The 19471-nt window shown below is 36.7% G+C and overlaps 1 protein-coding gene across 1 annotated transcript in view; it reads left to right on the top strand.

Annotated features, from left to right (window-relative positions):
• The window catches only part of ERO1B (endoplasmic reticulum oxidoreductase 1 beta), a 29287-nt gene extending 11758 nt beyond the window's left edge, over positions 1-17529 (top strand). The window contains exons 5-16 of the mRNA XM_040059328.1: positions 555-637; positions 2489-2562; positions 5462-5582; positions 5673-5719; positions 6807-6818; positions 7609-7635; positions 9029-9121; positions 9276-9522; positions 10294-10363; positions 11493-11579; positions 12990-13123; positions 13823-17529. Coding sequence (XP_039915262.1) covers positions 555-637; positions 2489-2562; positions 5462-5582; positions 5673-5719; positions 6807-6818; positions 7609-7635; positions 9029-9121; positions 9276-9522; positions 10294-10363; positions 11493-11579; positions 12990-13123; positions 13823-13883 — 1056 coding nt within the window. The 3' untranslated portion in view covers positions 13884-17529. The remainder of the gene's footprint in view (positions 1-554; positions 638-2488; positions 2563-5461; positions 5583-5672; positions 5720-6806; positions 6819-7608; positions 7636-9028; positions 9122-9275; positions 9523-10293; positions 10364-11492; positions 11580-12989; positions 13124-13822) is intronic.
• The last annotated feature ends 1942 nt before the right edge of the window (positions 17530-19471 follow it).

Below are 19471 nucleotides of genomic sequence, written 5' to 3'. Positions count from 1 at the left end.
TGTCTTTAAAATAAGCAAAATTTGAGTTCAGCTGAAAAAGCTTGTCTTCCAGACCTATGTGCATCTGAAGCGAGCACATGAATTGGATTAAAGGAAACATGAGGGGGAAGTGGCCAAAACTAATAAATATGAAATTAAATAAAACTTGGGGTGTGATTATACTTGTAAAAAAATAAATAAATTGTGTTTATAGGTATGATGCTGTTTGTCTTTTAGGGTCCTTTTATGAGACTGTAAATAAGTGTCTGAAACACTTCATGTAGGGTGTTTCATAAAAAAGAACTCAATTTAAACAAAAGGCAAACCAAAATATTGACATCTTTAGCTGAATTCCCTGTTGCAGTTAAATTCACAGAGCGAAATCAGCCTGATAACTTAAGTGAAAAAACAAAAAAATTGAAGTAAGAAATGTTGCAGAACCATGTACTGCTTCTAGAATAAGATTTCCCCTAATACTAGGGAACTCACTGCTAAACTTAGAAATACCTTTCACAACCCCTGTTCTTGAGGGTTTCAGTAATTCATTTGCATATTAAATATGACTTTTTTTACAGTATTCAAAAGCAGCAAATAATTCCAAAGAATTGGAAGACTGTGAGCAAGCTAACAAGCTGGGAGCAGTTAACAGTACCTTAAGGTATGCTGTGATTTACATCAACAGTACAAAAATAGTAAGGAAGGAACGTTTTCTTTTCTCTGTCTGATGTGGTGGTTTTTGTTCTTCATTCTTCCCATAAGCCACTAGAAAGTAAATGAAAAATGGTACAAGAATATCTGAAGGCAAAGGTATTAAATGATAAGTAGATTTTTTTTTTTTAAAGTATGCTTTGATACTACTTAATAGAGGTATGTTACAGCATCAAGAGGCAGAAGAAACTTGGAAATTAAACCACCTTTTTTCTGTTCTTTGTTCTCAACGACTGTGCTGGATTAAGGGGTTTGGTCCTGCTTTGTCCCACTGTGGCACTGATGTGCCTGTTTGCAATCATTCAGTGAACCAGATCAGGGAGTTGAGTTACTTTTGTTGTTGGCAAAGTTATTTTTAGCCTGGATCATCTCTCTGATCTTGCTTATTGCATGGCACTGTCAAGGTTGGGTGGGAGGAATTCTGCAGGATGGTGTTGCCCCGGGTACAGAAGTCTGTGAACGGCATCTAGAAAACATAGCACTCTACTGGATTCCCCAGTTTTGAGAAACAGAAATAGAAAAATCAATTCTTCACTGTTAATGGAGGTGTGTGGTATCTGCCCACAAATTTCAGCAGTTCTGCCTGGTAAAGATGTTGAAATTCTTTTCTGTGCCATGAAAAACTGACTGTTTCTGCCTTGTATGTAGTATTTCAGGGGAAGTAAGAAACTATTCTGTTCCATTTCTGTAAGGCAAAAGAATGTGAGACTGTAAATGGAGAGCTAGAGAAAATGCCTTTATGAGAGTAGGGTAGATGATTAAAGCTGGGAGAGGGCAGGTAATGGATCCTGCAATTGGAGGACAAGTTTGTGCTTTGCAAGAAACCCTCCATGTTCTCTACCTAGCCATGGATTATCCTCTGGTTTTGAGTTGTTTTCCTTCATAAGTTGTATTTCTTGTGGTTATCAGATGTTGTCTGTTAGTAATTACCAGAGAATTTTCTCACCTGATGCCAAGTATAACGTCTCCTATTGTGATTTGGCAGAAGGTTAGAAATGTATCTTGTTGTGGAATTGCCTCTGTTTGTAGAGTTGAGCTGGTGCTCATTTGATCAAACAGAATAGGTTGTTTTTGTTATTTCAAGGTGCTCCCCTGCACTGGGGAGCAGAGTTCCCAATCTTAACTTTGCTTACATTTTGCTGTCAGTACTGTGGCATCAGTGGTTCTGTGCTGCAGAGTCACAGAGGAAAGGTTTTGGCACTGTTTGTGTTTCATAGTGTGAGAACTTCAAACTACTTGTCTCTAGTACAGTGCACCTTTGAAAATGCTAGAGTGAGTGGAATACCGTTATTATTAAAATGGCTTAGGACAAATCATATTCATAGAGTACTTTAGCTTTGAAGAGGGATTTAGACATCTAGTCTCCCAGTAAAAAGTAAGGCATTTACAGCTGTAGCTTTCATTGAAAATGCAGATGATGAAAACAGGGTGATTCCTCCCTCCCCCACCCTCAAAGTGACAGCTGCTGAAGTAGTACTTTGAAATGTGTTAAAAATGTATTCTATGAACATATTTTACCAAGCTCTTTCTGAAGGAAGAGAAGCCACTGCAGTTTGTTCAAATAATGGTGAAATCTTTGTCTCAACATTAAGCTGACTTTTGAAAGTATTGCAGTTGATGCCTGCTTGAATCTCAGTGCAATTAACAAGGGGTAGCTCCATATAGATCTCAAGTTTCAGATATACTCAGAATCCACTTCCAAGCTAGATGTGGGTTGTATTTCTTTCAGAAGCTCTTATTGACATTGTTTATTTAAAAGTTTAAGATCAAATGGTTTTTTGGTTTTTTTTTTTCCCCTCAGTAACCAAAGTAAGGAGGCTTTCATTGACTGGGCAAGATACGACGATTCACAGGATCATTTTTGTGAACTTGATGGTAAAATGTTTAAGCTTTTTCAGAGTGTTTGTTTCATTTGCTGTCTCATAAAAATGCAAAAGATCATGGTTTCTGTACAAATAACTACTTCTAAGAAGTTTTAAATTTTTCCCAAACAACAGAAATGTGACAGTTCATATCATACACACAAAGTATGAATTTTCGCAATTTGACAAGGAGCCTTTGGTAGCCTCCCCGGTGCACAGTCACTGTTACTCCTTTTAGAGTATTGAACTGGAGATATTTATGTAAGTAAAAAAGATGGTAAATGGGAGGGTGCTAACACTTTTTTAAAAAGCTTCTTAGAAAAAAAATTGCACCTAGCACAAATATAAGACAAGTGGCTTGCAGCTAGTTGTTTTTTTCTACTAAGAAAAACATTATTATTGTTTTGTTCCTGTTTTACTGTGCTTTGACTGAGTTTGTTCCTCTTCCAGCCTTGCTGTTTTCAAATCATCTCTGCACCCTTATTTGTAAGGACTTTCTTACTGTTAAAACATTAGGATACTAGATTGGGTCTTTCCTCTACTCCACATATGTGAGTGTTTTTATTTGCTTGTAGCATTCAAAGCTCAAAGGAATGTTTTTCAGATGAGTGTGAGAATTCCAAACTTCAGGATTGACTGCTAAAGTCCTTTTTAATAAATACCTTAGAAAGCTTTCTATGCTAGGAATATTTAGGGCATGGTGCTAGATGTTTTCATCTACCTTTAGGCTTATGTTTAGTGTCACCTAAGAAAGTAGCAGCTGCAGTTCTCTTTCAGTACTTCTGTGTCTGATCTGGATGCTTTCTACATGAGCTGTTTCTGTAACAGCTGATGAGCATTACTGTAGATCAGAACCGTTATGTGGAATTATCTGCTGTTGTCTCTACTATCTTCAAGTTGTCTACACGCATTTTTTAGTAATGCTGAGCTGTGAAAGGTATAGTTGAGGAGCATTTCTTTTAGAAGTAATACTATCTTAATATCTTAATACTATCCTGATTCTAACTCCATCTCTCTGTATATCATGCCCTGCTGAAGGAGGATGTCCCCAGCTGTGTTCTTTCAGTGTGGTTTGTTTTTTTGCACTGGCTCTGGTGTGTATCTTTCTGCATGGTAAGCTGATTAGGCTTACCTAAATAGCGGGAAAAGTAAGTTGCCCTCTCCCTGCCACCTCCCACACTGTTGTGATGAACCAGCTTGTCGGGCAAGTTTGTGATCTGGAGCAGGGACAGTGAGAGAGAATAACTACTGGGAGTCATGGGGAGGAAGTAGAAACCCTTGCTCTCTTCTCCTCTCTTCCTGTTGGCCTTAATCATAAACTAGCTAAGGGAATTGATCTTGCTGAAAGAACTTAGTAACCTGGGTCAGCTTTCCATCTCTCTGTTGCATGGCTCCACAGTGCACATAGACTCAGTTGTATGTGGATAACAAGAAGAAAAATGGACCCTGAAGTGATATGGGAGTGTAGGAACTGCTTAGGTTAGCCATACTGTCAAATAAATAAATAAAGCTGTAATTTGACTTCCTCTCATCTGGCACTTGTGTGTCTTTTATCAGTCTCCTTCCTTTGTTTTTGCTGCTGCTGCTGAAGCAATGCTTAACTGCTTATGCAGAACCATCTCTTCTTTTTTAGAGCAGCTTCACTCTCTGTTTCTGTGGCTTTTTTAGTATCTGAGGAAGTACTACGTGGCACTTCTTGGCCTATTACTATGAATAGGTCTCTGGACTTTCAGCTTGTACTGTATGTGGGGTTTGTTTAAGCATGAGTTGGTCTTGACCTAGAATTTCAAAGAATTTCCTCCTGCTTGTAGCTTGAAACTATTTCAGTTTCTACTGTGTGTTTAAGCAGTTTCTATGGTGTTTTTAAGAAATTGTTTCAAAATTTCTTTGGATAAGTTACCTGAAATTTGTAGAAAACTGTGGGCCTGATATTTCTGGGTCTGAAAGATTTTAGCCTCCTAGCAGCTGCTAACTTTTTCCCAGGGGAAAATTTCTCAAGAAAGCCTCTTCTGAAAACAAATTTGGCAAAACAACTATTCTTTCTCAAAACAATCTTTCCTCCAGGTGGTGTTTTGCTGTTTCTCTGGTTTAACCAAGGGGATTAGAGAGGTGTCGTTCCGTGTCACCAATCATGTTATGTCTGTATCAGAACACCTTATAGAAGGTGCTAAGAATTAGACAATAAAGCCTTTTTTCTATGCTCTTTGCCTTCTGAAATATTTGGAGTCTCTCATCTTTCTTTCATGTCCTACAATGACAGCGAACTTCCAAGATGAGGGTATAGCTTTTTGAAAGGCTGCTTAAGCAACATGCTTCTTGTTGTAACCAAGAGATTTGCTCTGCAGTATGCTGAAAGTTTTGGTCAGTTAAGCAGTGTGACAGCCTTTTCTACCAGTATACAAGGATATTTGGAGGAAAAATGGATTTAGCTAATAAATTTACTGTACATAGCCAGCTACAAGATGTACTACTTTTATCTTGTCTTTATTAAGAACCTACTGCATGCAGTATACTCATTTCATAAAAGCAACTCCCTCAACCAAATACTGACAGACAAACTCTAAATTTGGAGGCCATTTAAAACAAAACACTGTCTGTGTCTCAGCCTAGGGTCAGGGAATCCAGTGCATGTCAACTGCTTATGGTAGAACTAAAGAAGCCACATAGATGATCATCAGACATTACGGAAATTTGAGACACTCAGGAGACTTTAGAATAGATTATATACTTTTGAGCTTTTTATTTAGTGTGTATATTGCTGCATTTTTACATACATGGCACTTAAAATCCAGCTGGAAGACACAATAAGATTACATGAGACCTCTTGTTTATGTTCAGTTCTGTGTGAGTGGTTAAGTTAAATCTTTTGCAGTTGATCAGTTAGCATATGTAACAACATTTTTCCTGTTTAGATGAGAGATCCCCAGATGCACAGTATGTGGATTTGCTGCTGAACCCAGAACGTTACACCGGGTACAAGGGACCTTCTGCCTGGAGAGTATGGAACAGCATTTACGAAGAAAACTGCTTCAAGTAATTGGGAGGGAGAGGAAGCCTATTTCTTATACTTGTACCTCAGTTTAGCTAAAAACTGATCTTTGTGTTTTCTAACTTATTTTTTAGGCCTCGATCTGTCTATCGTCCTTTAAATCCACTGGCGCCTAGTAGGGGTGGGTCTTGCCTGTTTTTATTTTCCAATGCACTTCTTTTAACATAGTGACTGTTGCAGTACAAGTAGTACAGATAGAAGTCTTCAGTCTTTAGGTGTGCTTTCTGCTTTTTAAATTTCCTCTGTAGAAGTAGCTGTACATTTTTAATATTTAGACTAAGGCTTATGGTACTTTATTACATACATGCCTAATCTTATCCCTATTAATAGGCTTATTAATGTCAGGTAAGCTGATATGAAAACTAAATTGTATGTTTCAAACTGTTTACTAAGTGTCACACTAGTTTTTCCAGTTTGAATGCACTCCTGTATTCTTGTTTCTTTTTCAAAAAGCATTTCATTTAGTTGCTTCAGTTCATACTTATCCTGGTTTAACGTAGTTGTACGTTTTTCATCCATAGTGTGCAATGTATTTCAAGTGTGCAAGTAGTTGCATTATTTGAAGGACTGGACACTTAGGAAGAGTCAGTTATGTGCAAAAGTGTTTAGAAGAAAGTATTGTAATAACTTTGGATTTGTTTTCAAATTTAAGTTATAAGCTATAACCTGGTGTTTCAAATGAATCAGCTTTCCCCTGTCTGTGTGTCTCATTTCCCTGAAAAATTAACTAGCCAATAGATTCAGTTAAAATAATCACCATCCACTAGAAAATCAAGATATCTCAATATTTATAATTACTAAAAGCTGATATATTGCTGATACACACAAATAGAAAGAACTGTAAGAATGGTTGAATGCAGGGATCAGAATTTCAGGAACAAACACTGGACTGGTTGTTGAACAATGCAGACTAATGACTATGACTTCCTAACTTCTGAAGCTAAAACACAGCTTTAAAGAATATGTGAACCAGCTGCTACTAAAATTTCAATTTCTTAGTGATTTTCATTATTACAATGTGTTAAGTCTTGTGTGGTCTTGAGGAACAAGAATGGAGGGAAGGAACGTAGCCTGGGTTTTTTATATATTAAATAAGGTTTCTTGCACTTTTTGAGTGTTTGTAGTAAAGTGTGTGTTTCATTACTACTTTGTTGTGGAAATTATCTTTTTAATACCTATGCATTTCTTTTCTTTTTTCTCCCTCTAAGGAGGAGATGATGGTAAGTCCTCTTATTTTCCTTGACCTGCAGAAATGAAGTAACCATTAGAGAGTTTAGGATTTTGGATTTATTCACTTTACTGTTATTGAATTAGAGAGCAGGAAAGTTATATTTTTATGCAGATGATTGATCAGAAAATGTTTTTAATGGATTCATATTTTCATTTGGAGTAAGGGGAAGAAGTGGATAAGAGCAAAACACAATTCTCTTCTTGGTTCTTATTCTTGTAACAGAATGTGTTGTAATAATGTTACTATTTTTACCAGAACCCCATTGGTACTGATGTCAGATCCTTTTAAAGAAGAGGGACATTTTTGTGTGTATTTTCTTGAATGCCCTTGATTTGGGGAAGATTGGGAGAGAGTGAGGAGAAAGTACTTGATCTGCCTATGATGAGGCAGACTTTTAAGATTTTTCAGTCAACTGAAAGCTCTTGAGCAAAAGATCTAAGTCTAAAGGAAAGCTTTAGGCAGGTGAAGGCTGTCAGAATTGCACTCTGCCATCATGTCTTTCACCAGCAGTGCAAATAATCAGACTTGTGCTTCCATCCACTGCTGAATGCCCTGACCAGTAGCTTAGGCATGCACGTTCTTGGATTTCTCCTATTCTGTCCCCAGCAGATTTAAACCAACCTCCAAGTTAGCTGCTTCAGTGCCTATTCTCATTTTAATAGCTAAATTATTTAACTTTGTGTCTAGATGGCAGCTGATGTTGTATGCATAGTAACATAAAGATGCTGTAATGTTGAAAATGAATACTCTTCATTTAACTATGTACTTTGTATTTACAGGAGAATCTTTCTACACATGGCTAGAAGGTAATGGCTCTTGGATAGTGTTATATTGACTAGAAGGAGCACTGTAGCAGTTTTTTAATCTCCTCAAATATTTTTCATAGTGTAGAATATTTAGTAAATTGTGCAGAGCTTCCGAGTGTTGCTCAAATACTTCTTACCTTGAGGGTCTTTAAAAGTCTTCTCATTTACTTAGCATACTCCTTAAATATTTAAGTGTTTTATCTTTTATTAAGGGGGAGTTCACTTCATTGCCAATTACTTTGAGTTTTCTGGTTATTTTAGGCATTTAAGCAGAGACATTAGTAGTAATATTGGTAAGCATTATTACATGGAAACAAGCTTTAAAGAACATTAAAGATTTTGGTGGCTCTGTTCCCAGTTTATAATCTGTGTGTTCAGAAGGCAAAGCAATTTTCTTTTTATTCATGTTGAAATGGAAAGTATTATTGCAGTAGTAGCAATCAAAATCCCATTTTGGAGGTGTGCAAAAAATTAAGCCAAATGTACTTAATTTTAAAATGAGTTCATTCTGCCTTTCCTAAGCCTTTACTTGTCTGGTGGTATTGTAGGAAAACATAAATTTACATGCCTTTAAAAACGTAATGTCTGTAAGTGAGGACACATGTCAGGCTCACCGGTAGGCTTCACCATCTGCTATCCCTGCTTCCATTTGTGGAGACTGGAGTGGCAGAAAAGTTGTCCAGACATATTTTTGAGAGGAACAAGCTCTTAAATTTCAAGTGTAGTCTCTAACTTTGGTTCTAATTGGAATTATAAGTAATTTCTGCATATAAATTATATTCTGATATCTTAATGCCACTGTATTTCCGTTTATGCTGTGGACATCTATATTCATCAACTCATATTTTCCAAGGTTTTGTTCTGTGCATTTAAATATTCAGTGAATTTACAGTACAGCTATGAAGAGGTATTTTTGCTGTTTTCCAGTGCTGTAAGGTTTTCTGGGCCTTTCGGTGTTTTTCTTTAGGGGCCACTCCTCTAATTCAGGGGTCACAGCTCTAATTGTCATTAAGATGGGTCACAGTATATTTCTGATTTCTGGACCATCAAAATTCAAGATTATTTCAAATTTATTGCTCAAACAGTGTAGGCATCTTATTTTTGTGTAGCAATTTATCTGTGCCAGTTGAACAGATCTTTATTTGACTGTGTTTACTAGAACACTGAAATAGCAAGCAAAAATGTCAAATGACATTCTTAGTATTACTTTATATAAAAAATAGGATGTAAACTTTTTCCTATGATGGCTTATTAATAAAACTCAAGTGCTATAATTGTAATTCTCGAAAGTCAGCAATGCAGACTTGCATCACTAAAATGTCAGGGTATATTCATTTTAATAAATTATTTCCATTATTTAATTTGGGATCTGTTTGTCATTTTTCCTGGACAGGCCTGTGCCTTGAGAAAAGAGTGTTTTATAAACTCATTTCTGGACTCCACGCTAGCATCAACTTGCATCTGTGTGCAAATTACCTTCTTGAAGGTATGTCTAGGTAAAATTGCTGAACGGAATTCTGCAATATCTGTAGTATATATTTTGGTTTTCCTGAAAATAGTTGGGGTATGCTTAGTTGCTTTTATGTTCTAAATGTGTCTCTTCACTACCCCTGCCCTTTTTTTCTTTTCCCTCTGCGTAGAAACGTGGGGGAAGCCCCGCTGGGGCCCAAATGTGAAGGAGTTCACTCGTCGCTTTGACCCTGCTGAAACGAAAGGGGAAGGACCCAGGAGGCTCAAGAACTTGTATTTCCTATATCTGATAGAGCTGCGGGCTTTGTCAAAGGTCGCTCCCTACTTTGAGCGTGCAGTTGTCGACCTTTACACCGGCAATGGCCACGAGGATGCTGAGTCTAAAGCTCTCTTACTAGATATCTTCAGGGATACCAAGTAAGGCGTAGGGGGTTTTTATCAGTAGTTTGAAACTTTCAGTTATGTTTGGACATGAGAATAGGTGACTCCTTGATAAGGAGGAGAGTGGAACGGAGAAATAAAATTTAAGTAATGGGAGAGATCGAGGGGAGTTTGTGCATTTGATAGGAGAGATTAATAGTTTTGAGGTTTGAATATACCAATCTTTAAAAACAAACAAAAAGCATTCAAAATATCCCAAACAACTCAACACCCTGGGCTACTCCCTGTGTGTTCCGTTTTCTGATTCTTCAGTATAAGGTGCACATGATTTATTTTTAAAAGTAAAGTAGTACAGTCTTTCAATGGTCCACTGAGTAATCCAGCTTTTATCAGACTTAACCTCTGGTGGTTTTGCCATCCCTTCTTCCTTGTATTTATTCCATAATGTTCTTAAGTTCACTTTCTTTGCTCTCCTTTTTGCGATTAGTAACGTGTTGTGTGATTTCGCTGCTGTGCCTAATCGTGGTCTTGCTAGGTAATTGAGATCTGATCAGGCAATGATCAGCTGGAAGGCAAACATTAAGCCAATTTCAGTATTAATTTGAACAAAACTCTGAATAACAGATTTCAAGTTACACTGGTTGAATAGTAAAACTGATACCACTGAGTAATTTTTGGAGGCCTAATCTGCAAAGAATAGGAACTCTGAAAAATATTTTACATTGATGGCATCAGCTGCTCACCAAGCTTAATTGAACACTGTAGTTTATGCCAGCATTTGTTTTGATTGCATTTTGTCTTTATTAGGTCCTTCCATATGCACTTCGATGAAAAGTCCATGTTTGCTGGAGATAAAAAAGGAGCCAAGTCCCTAAAGGTAAAGCTAGTTTTCTGAATGACATCCAAAATACCCATTTTGAAATTAGGCTGTGTTATTTTGGAAAGCCCTTCTGCCTACCACAAACCCACTGCTGAGTGAGGTTTTATCCCTGCCTATTCTAGAGTTGTATCTGAGATGTTTTAATCAATGGTAAAGTTCTGTCCTGATCCAAGCAGGCTGAAATCTCTGGCTTTGTGCCTTGAGTCTGGCATCAGGACTGTGATGGGGCAAATGAGCATTACCAGTAAAAGCAATGGTGCTTATATTTAAGTAGAGTATCTGTTTCACATAATTATCTGGATAAAAGGAACCCACCCAGTCATGTTTGCTTTACAAAATGGTGACTTATATAACATAATATACAGTATAGTCTTGTCTCAATATAATACTTAACATTAGAAAACATAGTTCCTAGACATGGGAGCCTAATGGGAATGCTGTACCTACACATCAGCTTCCAGTGTTAACATGCCACTGGTATAAATTGCAATTCCACGGCTGGGAGTGGTGCTCGGTAACAAAGGTCTGTTTTAATATTTATTCCATGCCATCAGCATTACAAAAAATGATAGTAGAAAAGTGGCAGTGTTTTATCGGCCCAGCCAGTGTTCTTTGGACCTTAAAAAATTGAGATCAGCTTAATTAGTTCTGCACTTTGTTTGCTCCCCCTCTGTCTGAAGTTGCACAGCAACAATTTACCCATGTAGTTTTGAACAGGAAATATCTTTGTGAATTGTAATCTGTTTTTTAAAAAGATGGTTGGTTCAAAAGAGATTTGAATAATGGAAGAAAAAATGGGCAGGGACACAGATGCAGTACTTATAGCTCAGAAAATTTGGAGAAAGTTGATACGAAATTAGTGTACAGAATCCAAGCATTTCCCAGCATATTCTGGGGGGGGATTTTTTTTTAAATAATTAACTGTTAGAAGTGGCTTGGAAACCAGATTCTGGGTTTAGAGTATCTTTGTTATGGCCTGGCTACATAAAGCAATGGTTTTGTTCAGTTTTGGTAAGAGAATTGATATTCTAATGATATTAGATTTCTAATGGTACGGGGTTCTATGGTTTTGTAAAGCTAAGATGTGTATTAGCTTAAGCTTTTTTATTTTGTTTTGAACTGATAGGAAGAATTCAGATTGCATTTCAAGAACATCTCCCGCATAATGGACTGTGTTGGATGTGACAAATGCAGGCTGTGGGGCAAGCTGCAGGTACAGATTATTTTGTGTAGGTGTGTGTGTTCTGGTGGGGGCAGGTCCCAAGAGAAGCATCTATTTCATTTTGGCAGGACACCTCTTACCTTAGCATTTAGGCTTTCTGCACACAGTTGGTCCTTGGGATCCTTACCAAATATTAAAAGTATATATTTAGTTTACCATTAAACATTTAATTTTTTTTTCCCAAAATGTTTATTTCATTTAGTCAACAGCTGTTTACTAAAAGGTAGAGTTTGTGTTCTAAAGGAGAGACTTTTAAAGCAGATGTTTCACGGTGAGATATTACTAACAGTCAATATCTTACCTGTATTCAGTGATCAGATGAGCCTTTTAGAATCACTTATGGGAAACCTTCCTTTAAATACAGCACTTTCTTGTTAGGAAAATCCAGTGGGATATCTAACTCCACAAATTGAGGTCTAAGAAAAAGAAGTAATTCAGATTTTCACAGTTTATGCAGAGGGCAGCAAATGAATGCAAAGGTACACAGTTAAGCTGAAAGTTGAAAACCAGTTTCATTTTCTTGGCACTTACTATTTTTATTTTACTGACAACAGTATGTTGAGACTTGTGTTGAGTCCAGACTGAGAAAAGTTATTTTGGAGTGCCTACTGTACTGTACCACTGCATTGCATTAAACTTACCAGAGTGCAATTTTCAGTTTGTAGCATCAAAAATTTGGTGATCTCTGCTGAATTTCTGGAGTTTTGTTTATCCTGTCCTAGTTAATGCTTCTGATCTATTGTTTTTCCTCCTCGCTAAGAACTAAAAAAGGCCAGATTTCATCACCTATAAAGTTCTCTTGCAGCCAGCTTCTACCACTTTCTGTCAAAATCCAGTAGTTGCTTATGTAGCCTAATTAAAAATGAAAAAAAGAACAGCTACTTCTGTTCTGTTTCCTACATAGAAAATAGGGGTTGAAATTGAAATTGTATTGTTTGCCACGAGGATTGAAGGTGGAAAAAGCACATGTGTTGTGATAAGTCATTAAAAAAATTTAGTTTGACCTCAAAGAGAAAGGGGAGATGTGCTCCTGCAGGAATGGGGCATCTGTAAGGTAAGGGGCAGGAGGGAGCTGGAAGTGTTGTAATGGGCTCATTTTCATATGCATGACCGAAAAGAAAAGAGATGGAAAAGAAGAGATTAAAAGACAAGAATGAAGAGCAAGTATACTTGAGGAAACAAGTGTTCTTAAATAAGTGACTGAGCCTGGTACACAACTGATGTCTTGCTTTTGCATTCGTTCCCTGGTTTTTGTACAGTTATTTGGGTTGAGGATCAGTATGTAAGAGTTGGTACTAAAGTTTGCGTAGACTAGTGTGGTTTTTTGGGGTTTTTTTATGGTTTTATGAGTATTTGAAGGAATGATCTTACTGATGTTAAAACATTGGACTTTTCTTATAGACTCAAGGCTTAGGAACTGCTCTGAAGATCTTGTTTTCTGAGAAGGAAATACAGAGCCTTCCTGAGAATAGCCCTTCAAAAGGTTTTCAGCTCACACGGCAAGAAATAGTTGCTCTTGTAAATGCCTTTGGAAGGTAAAATATTACAACTTTAATAGTAGAAAAATATAAAAAAACTTCAGTATCAATACTCAGTTTCTGTGGGAAGATGGTAGTGTACATCTAGGTTTTTAAAGGCTGAATTACTATCAGCGATGTGTGATAAACTTAATGCCTTCAAACGGAGCATGTGGATTATTAGCCTTAGTCTTCTTTCTGTGTTTGGATCTAATTCATCCCCTCTATCTCAAGTCTCATTAATCTACCTACTACAACATGAAATTTAAGCCTCTTAAATTTGATTTTTTAAATTTACCCCCTACAAATGATGAAAGATTTTAACAGCTTTGAAAGTAGTGTACACAGAGCATGCTTTGCTCATTGTGTTAGTTCTTCAGATCTTGAATGTAACAATCTGTTCGTGTTTAAACAATCTATTTAAACAATCTGATAAAAGAATGTAATAAACTTTACAACCCGTGGTTAGGGATTTTTAGATGTTTAATGAAGGTGGGACAATTAAACATTTGTATAAAACTTTAATCCCTGTCATATATTATGTAAATGTAAAATGGAGAATCAGATAGTAGGCCTTTTGAGAGAAAGTGTATCTTAATTGTGTTAATCTTTGGAACAGATTTGTGTTTGAGGAAAAAATCTAAAGGAAAATGAATGGGATAATTTGTACCTCTTTTTTGCAGACTTGATAACACTTTGGTGGTTTTTGTTTTACAGGCTGTCCACGAGTATAAAAGAGTTGCAGAATTTTAAAGTTTTATTACAACACACTAGGTAATGAAGGTCTTTAACAGGCACAACCTGTTAGTGAAGATCCTTTACATGACTGCATTGAGCAGAAGGAACTGATCCTTACAGGACTCACATGAACTGATAAAAAGTAAAATCAAATCCCAACTTGAATATTTATGTTTAAACTAGGAATGGTTATTAATTAGAAAATATATTTATGAATGAAATATATAGTTTTTAAATGTGTAAATTATGCTGATCTGTTTATTTTTTAAGTTTTCTGCTCACGGTTCTGTTGTACTGAAACTTCATACATTTTCTTATTTCTTTGTCTTTCTGAGACAGCGGTTTTATATGAAAACATCTGTACCTCCACTCTGACTTTGCCTGTCTGGAAGGAGGGGAGTCACTTCTTGTGTCTCCCCATTTACTGAACTTCAGTATATTCTGAGGATTTGGTATGTTAGTTCTGACTGTCAAAAGGAAGGGGGGGAACCTCCAAACAAACAAAGCAACAGATAACAACAACAAAAACAAACAAACAAAACCATCTACTAAAAAGGAAATAAGGCTCTTGCTGAGTTTTAGCTTCTTACTGTAATAATGAAACTTACTTAAAAATAGCAAATTTTCTGAGCAGAAATTTTTTTTCATGCTGGGCTTCTTTGCATCATGGTGAAACCAACATTTTTTTACCCTTGTGCTTTTCAGCACCTTGTTTTTTTTTTTAATTACTACCTTGTCTTTAATGCAGCAGAGTTGACAGAGACTTTTCTTCAGCCCCTTGCTGCAGTCCCTTACCTGCATTTATTTGGAGGTAGGGGTCAGGACAGGGGGAGATGGTTAGTGGCATGCTGCTAGCTGAAAAACCTCAGTCAAACAAATTTCTGTTTAATCCATGTTATTTTCTAATTGTAATTGTAATCACAAGTTTGTTTTCCAAAAATTGTCTTTTTACTGTCTTAAATGTTAAAATAGCACACTTTGGTCTTTGAGCCATGGAAATAAATTTGCTCTTTATGAGTTATGTTTGAGTGCTATGTTAAAAGGTCAGTGTAAAAATAACTTGCCTTTGTAGTCACTTTTAAAAAAGATGCTTTTTAAAATTCATAATCATACTGACATTTAATACACATACTCTATCTATGCAAACCCTTACTGTATCTTCTTTAAAAGGATATTCAGCATATAAAAACGGGTACGTTAATAACATTACTTTCATACAATAAGAAATTACTCATGTATCATTGTCCACAAATGTCAGTGATAACTTACCAGTGTCAAAACAGAATTCAGAAACAGCATTACCATTAGTAGCAGCCAAATATTGGTCTAAATTTAAAATGAAGTAATAATTTCTTTTAAACCAGCATGTTTAAAAATGAAGTTAAGTGTTATGAATGTAGGAAGTGCTGGTGCAGTGTAGATACATCTCTTGTTTTTTAAAAACAAACCTTCGCAAAATTAAGTGCTCTTAAACATTTTTTCACCCTATTAGATACTGAGTGACCTATTTATATAATTGATTGTAACTGTATTGGCTTCCATAATGTGTTCCTTTTCCACTGAAATTTTCTGAAGGCTGGAATACACTCTGGCCTTTGTTTTGAGACTAGCCTCAAATTTTTACCTGACTGGAAATGAAATAGACTATTCTGCTGACACTTGGCTTTTCTTAAAAAATGCTGTTGCTTAAGAAAGTTAGCCTCTTTGTGTCAAACTAGGATATGCTAAATGAAATTTTTAAAAAATAGAAAGGGAAATTAAAAAAAAAAAAATCCAAACCACCCTTACGAAGTTTTGGTGGTAGTTGTACAAATTGGCAGTGAACTGATATCCCAGTGGAAGTTTCTGTTTAACCTCAGAGGTAATTGGACTTGTTGCTGGGGGAAGCTGATGCCAGTTTGGGGATGTTATGTTCTTCCCTAGCAGCCTCTCTGGCCTGTGGGCACCTGTGTCTGAGCAAGTCATCACGGGCTTTCTTTTTCTAGTTAAGCAGAAGCAGGAGGTTTCTAGGTGGATTCACCTGGCCTCTTCCAAGCTCTGTATTTACACCCTTAGAGTTTAATTTCTCTATTAAATTGAAGTGGGAATCTAGGTAAGCAGCTCAGATGTGAACAGCTGTGTTTGGTAGATGCGTTACACACTGAGTATCCAAATCTTCGGAGTAATTGTATGTATTGAAAGAGTGTAATTTTTAATTGGCTGTAAATTCTCTGCCTTTTGGGTAGACCTGCAAGGGCTAGAACTGTAGGCTCACTTGTGTGAGGAGTGCTGTGTAACTGGGATTTATGTGTATTGTTATATATTATAGTGCCTAAAGCTTTAGGCAGGATTTTCTAGTTAAAATAAAATCAAAACTGTATGACTGCGCTGCCCCAGGAAGGACCTAAGTCTCAGAAATATTTCTTCCTCTTTTCCCCTTGCTGTGTGGGGAAAGTGAATTGCTTCCAGCCTCCTCCTGGGGATGCAACTTGCTATTTTTTTTCTTTTTCCACCTGTGCCTGGGTAAAATAACAGACACTGAAGCAGAATCATGCACTTGCTCATGGGACAGGTGAGAGATTCAGGCATGCAGATCCTGGACACGTGGTCCTTGCAGCCCTTGTTTGCACAAGGTTAGTACTGTTAGCTAAGGACATAAAGAGATGTGAAGCTTTTCTTCTTTTCCTTGTGTCATGGGAACACAGGAATGCAACTGAACAGCAAATTGTGTGTGTGAGTTCTGTTGCACCTGAAGGTACATCTCTCTTGATGATGAAATCGGGAAGGCATTTCACTTCACTGTCATCCAAGAGTTAGGACATAAGATTTTTCCCGTAACAAATCTAGTAGAAATAATTCTCCTGTCACCATCTTTTTTACTGTATTTGATGTACATTCTGTGACTATGCTGCCTATGAAGTTTTGCTGTGTGAGTTGGATGATTTAATTCTTTATATGTTAAATTAAATTTTAAAACTTTACAGCTCTGTTTTTATACTAAAGGATAAGGTTAGTTATGCCGTCCATGACCTGTAAACTATTTTAAATTCCAGCTCCCTGTTGGAGATCAGCTTGTCAACACTGTCTGCCATTCATTTCAGAGCAACAGAACATTTTTTTGTACAAATGACACAATGATTGTAATCCCAGAGGTAGTGAGAAGACAAAAACGCTTAATTGTTCCCAAGTCATGAAGACTTGTGTCAAATAGTGAAAAAAGACTTGGTGCAAACTGCATAGGTAAAAAGTAGGGCACTGTTGCAGAGTAATGTGTTCTTCAGTGCCTGTGCAGGTAGGTCAGAATATATATTTAAAATAATGAAATATAGAGACTTGTGTAAGCTGGAATAATAAGTGTTTTCCTAGTTTTCAGCTGATGATCTGTGCTGTCATTGTATGTGCATGAAATACACTGTGCCACATTTTCTTGAGTTGTGTTTGATGGTTGGGTTGCCTTTATCTGACCTTGCTTTGTGCTTTTCTGGGAAATGACCTGTAATATGTTGTAAATAATCTTCATGCTCATGTTTATAAAGTAGCAATCAGCAATTCATCACTTGACAATTTCTTCATATAGCTATCCTATTAAAATGTAATATTTATTAAAATCAAAATCAATGTTGGAACTGCTTATTGAGATCTAAACACTTCTGAATTTTTGCTATGTTTGAAACTACAAAATGCAAATTAAAGTATTTTCTGCTACACCTTCTTTTAGTGGATATGATTTTTGGTGTTTCATTTGAAAATATATTTTTTGCTTTTCATTTACCTTTCAATGACACTTGGTAGCTATTGCATAAATTACTTCTGTGATAGTCATGTAAGGTTAAAATGATGAGCAGATTTTCACTCTCACTTAAATTTCATCCAAAAGATGAAGGTAACCTGTATATTTCTTGCTGGCTACATCGCACTCTGGTGTGTCTGCACATCAGGAATCCACTGTAGAAATATAATATGTTTCTGTATGAATATGGCCAAATTTAGCCCCTACTTAAGTCCAATTGTTTTAAGAGGCAAAAAGATTTATTTAGAAATGAAGTCTGTTCTGTCCCTTTCTCAGAATAGCTTATAAAATCAATTTTGTAAATTTTGTTTGTTTCTTTGTTCATCCAGTGGGGCTCTTCATCTTGAAATTATTTCCCTGAAAGGTTCTCTCTATTTCTTTCCATGTATTATTTTTAACAAATTATCTTACTGAAAACTTGATAGACATATTTCATCCCCAGCTTAGGTAAGTGCCTGTTACACAGGCATAAAATTCCCTCTCACATTGTTTAAATTAATTACTGTAATTGGTTACTGTAACCAATTAAATCCTCTAAGACACAGGAGATTTGAACAACAATGTGAGAGAGAAGATCTTAATTTTATTACATTTAATGATAAATTCCACTTTTTTGCATGCATACTATGGCATAGGGCTGAAGATTGTTCTCAGCGCAGAATTCTCGTTAAGTTTTTGCTGTGCAGTTGTAACTACTGTGAACAGAATGAAATTCCTGCAGCCTTCTCTTGCTCTGGGTCTTCAGGCAGTTTTGTACAAACATGATTGTAGGACTCCAAAGGATTTAATAAAATTTTGGTTCTTCTTCTAACCCTGTGGCACTTCTTTTAATCTGACTGATAGTGTAATTGGCTCTTTTTCTTCAATGAATATATGTGAAGAAGGCAATGTAAACTTTGGGAGGGGAAATAGTTTACTTCTGCTGGAGGCAAGGCTTATGCTTTGGCTTTACCACAAAGACCCCAAAAGCCAAAGATGCTGTGGAAGTCTTGATGTGGGAGTATGGCACTGCTCTGCCTTTGGCTCTCAAGCAGATCTGAACAGATCTACTCCCTATCCCTTCTTTTTTTCTACCCTGTATATTCTCTGTGAAATGTACACAAGCATTCTCAGCTACTTGTATTCTCTGAAGTCGAGCATGAGGAAAACATGAAACCCTTCTACCATTTGGGGATGCTGTAGCACACCTCAGAATGGAATACTTTTATAGAAGTAAAGATTACTAGAAGTAGCATGTTTTTCTCCTGGGGAAATATGGATTGAGTTATAGTATTTGTTCCACATAGGTAAGGAGAAAGAGATGCTGGGGATGCAGAGTTCTTCACTGCTGAGAACTGGGCAGAATAAAAAGACCTGAAATAGAGTCAGGATTCCTGTTTGCCTTAGCTTAGCAATGATTTTAGGCTTACTCTCTGCGATGTCACATCCTGGAATGGTATTTATCCACCATTTCCCCCCATACCTCACTACATTTATCCCTGAAGATACAAGGCTGAAGCACAGCTTTTCTGGCTTGCATGTTATATAGTAAGGCACTTTTGAAGTTTTTCTGCTTTACGTACTCCTGGCTCTTGTTCCATTCCCACACTGCAATTCCCAGGTTCTTAATAAATAAACAAGTCTGTAGTGTCCTATGTATCCCTCTCCCTGGTGAGGTACTTGACTATCTCTTCTATATAATATATAGATCTGATTGATGGACTTGATTGCATAACTTTTAATTTTTCAAGCCTACAAATTTTCAGCTTGTTTTGCAGTTCACAATGCTCCAGTTGGAGCAGATGCCCATCTCCACTCTTCTGAGACTGTCCCTAAAGCTGCTGAGATGACACAATTTTCTTACTTTCTTAGAAGAATAC

The sequence above is a fragment of the Hirundo rustica genome, chromosome 3 (assembly GCF_015227805.2).
Source record: "Hirundo rustica isolate bHirRus1 chromosome 3, bHirRus1.pri.v3, whole genome shotgun sequence".
In the NCBI taxonomy this organism is placed as follows: Eukaryota; Metazoa; Chordata; class Aves; order Passeriformes; family Hirundinidae; genus Hirundo; species Hirundo rustica.
Note: the sequence above shows the minus strand (reverse complement) of the source record. Positions and strands in the feature narration are given on the sequence as shown.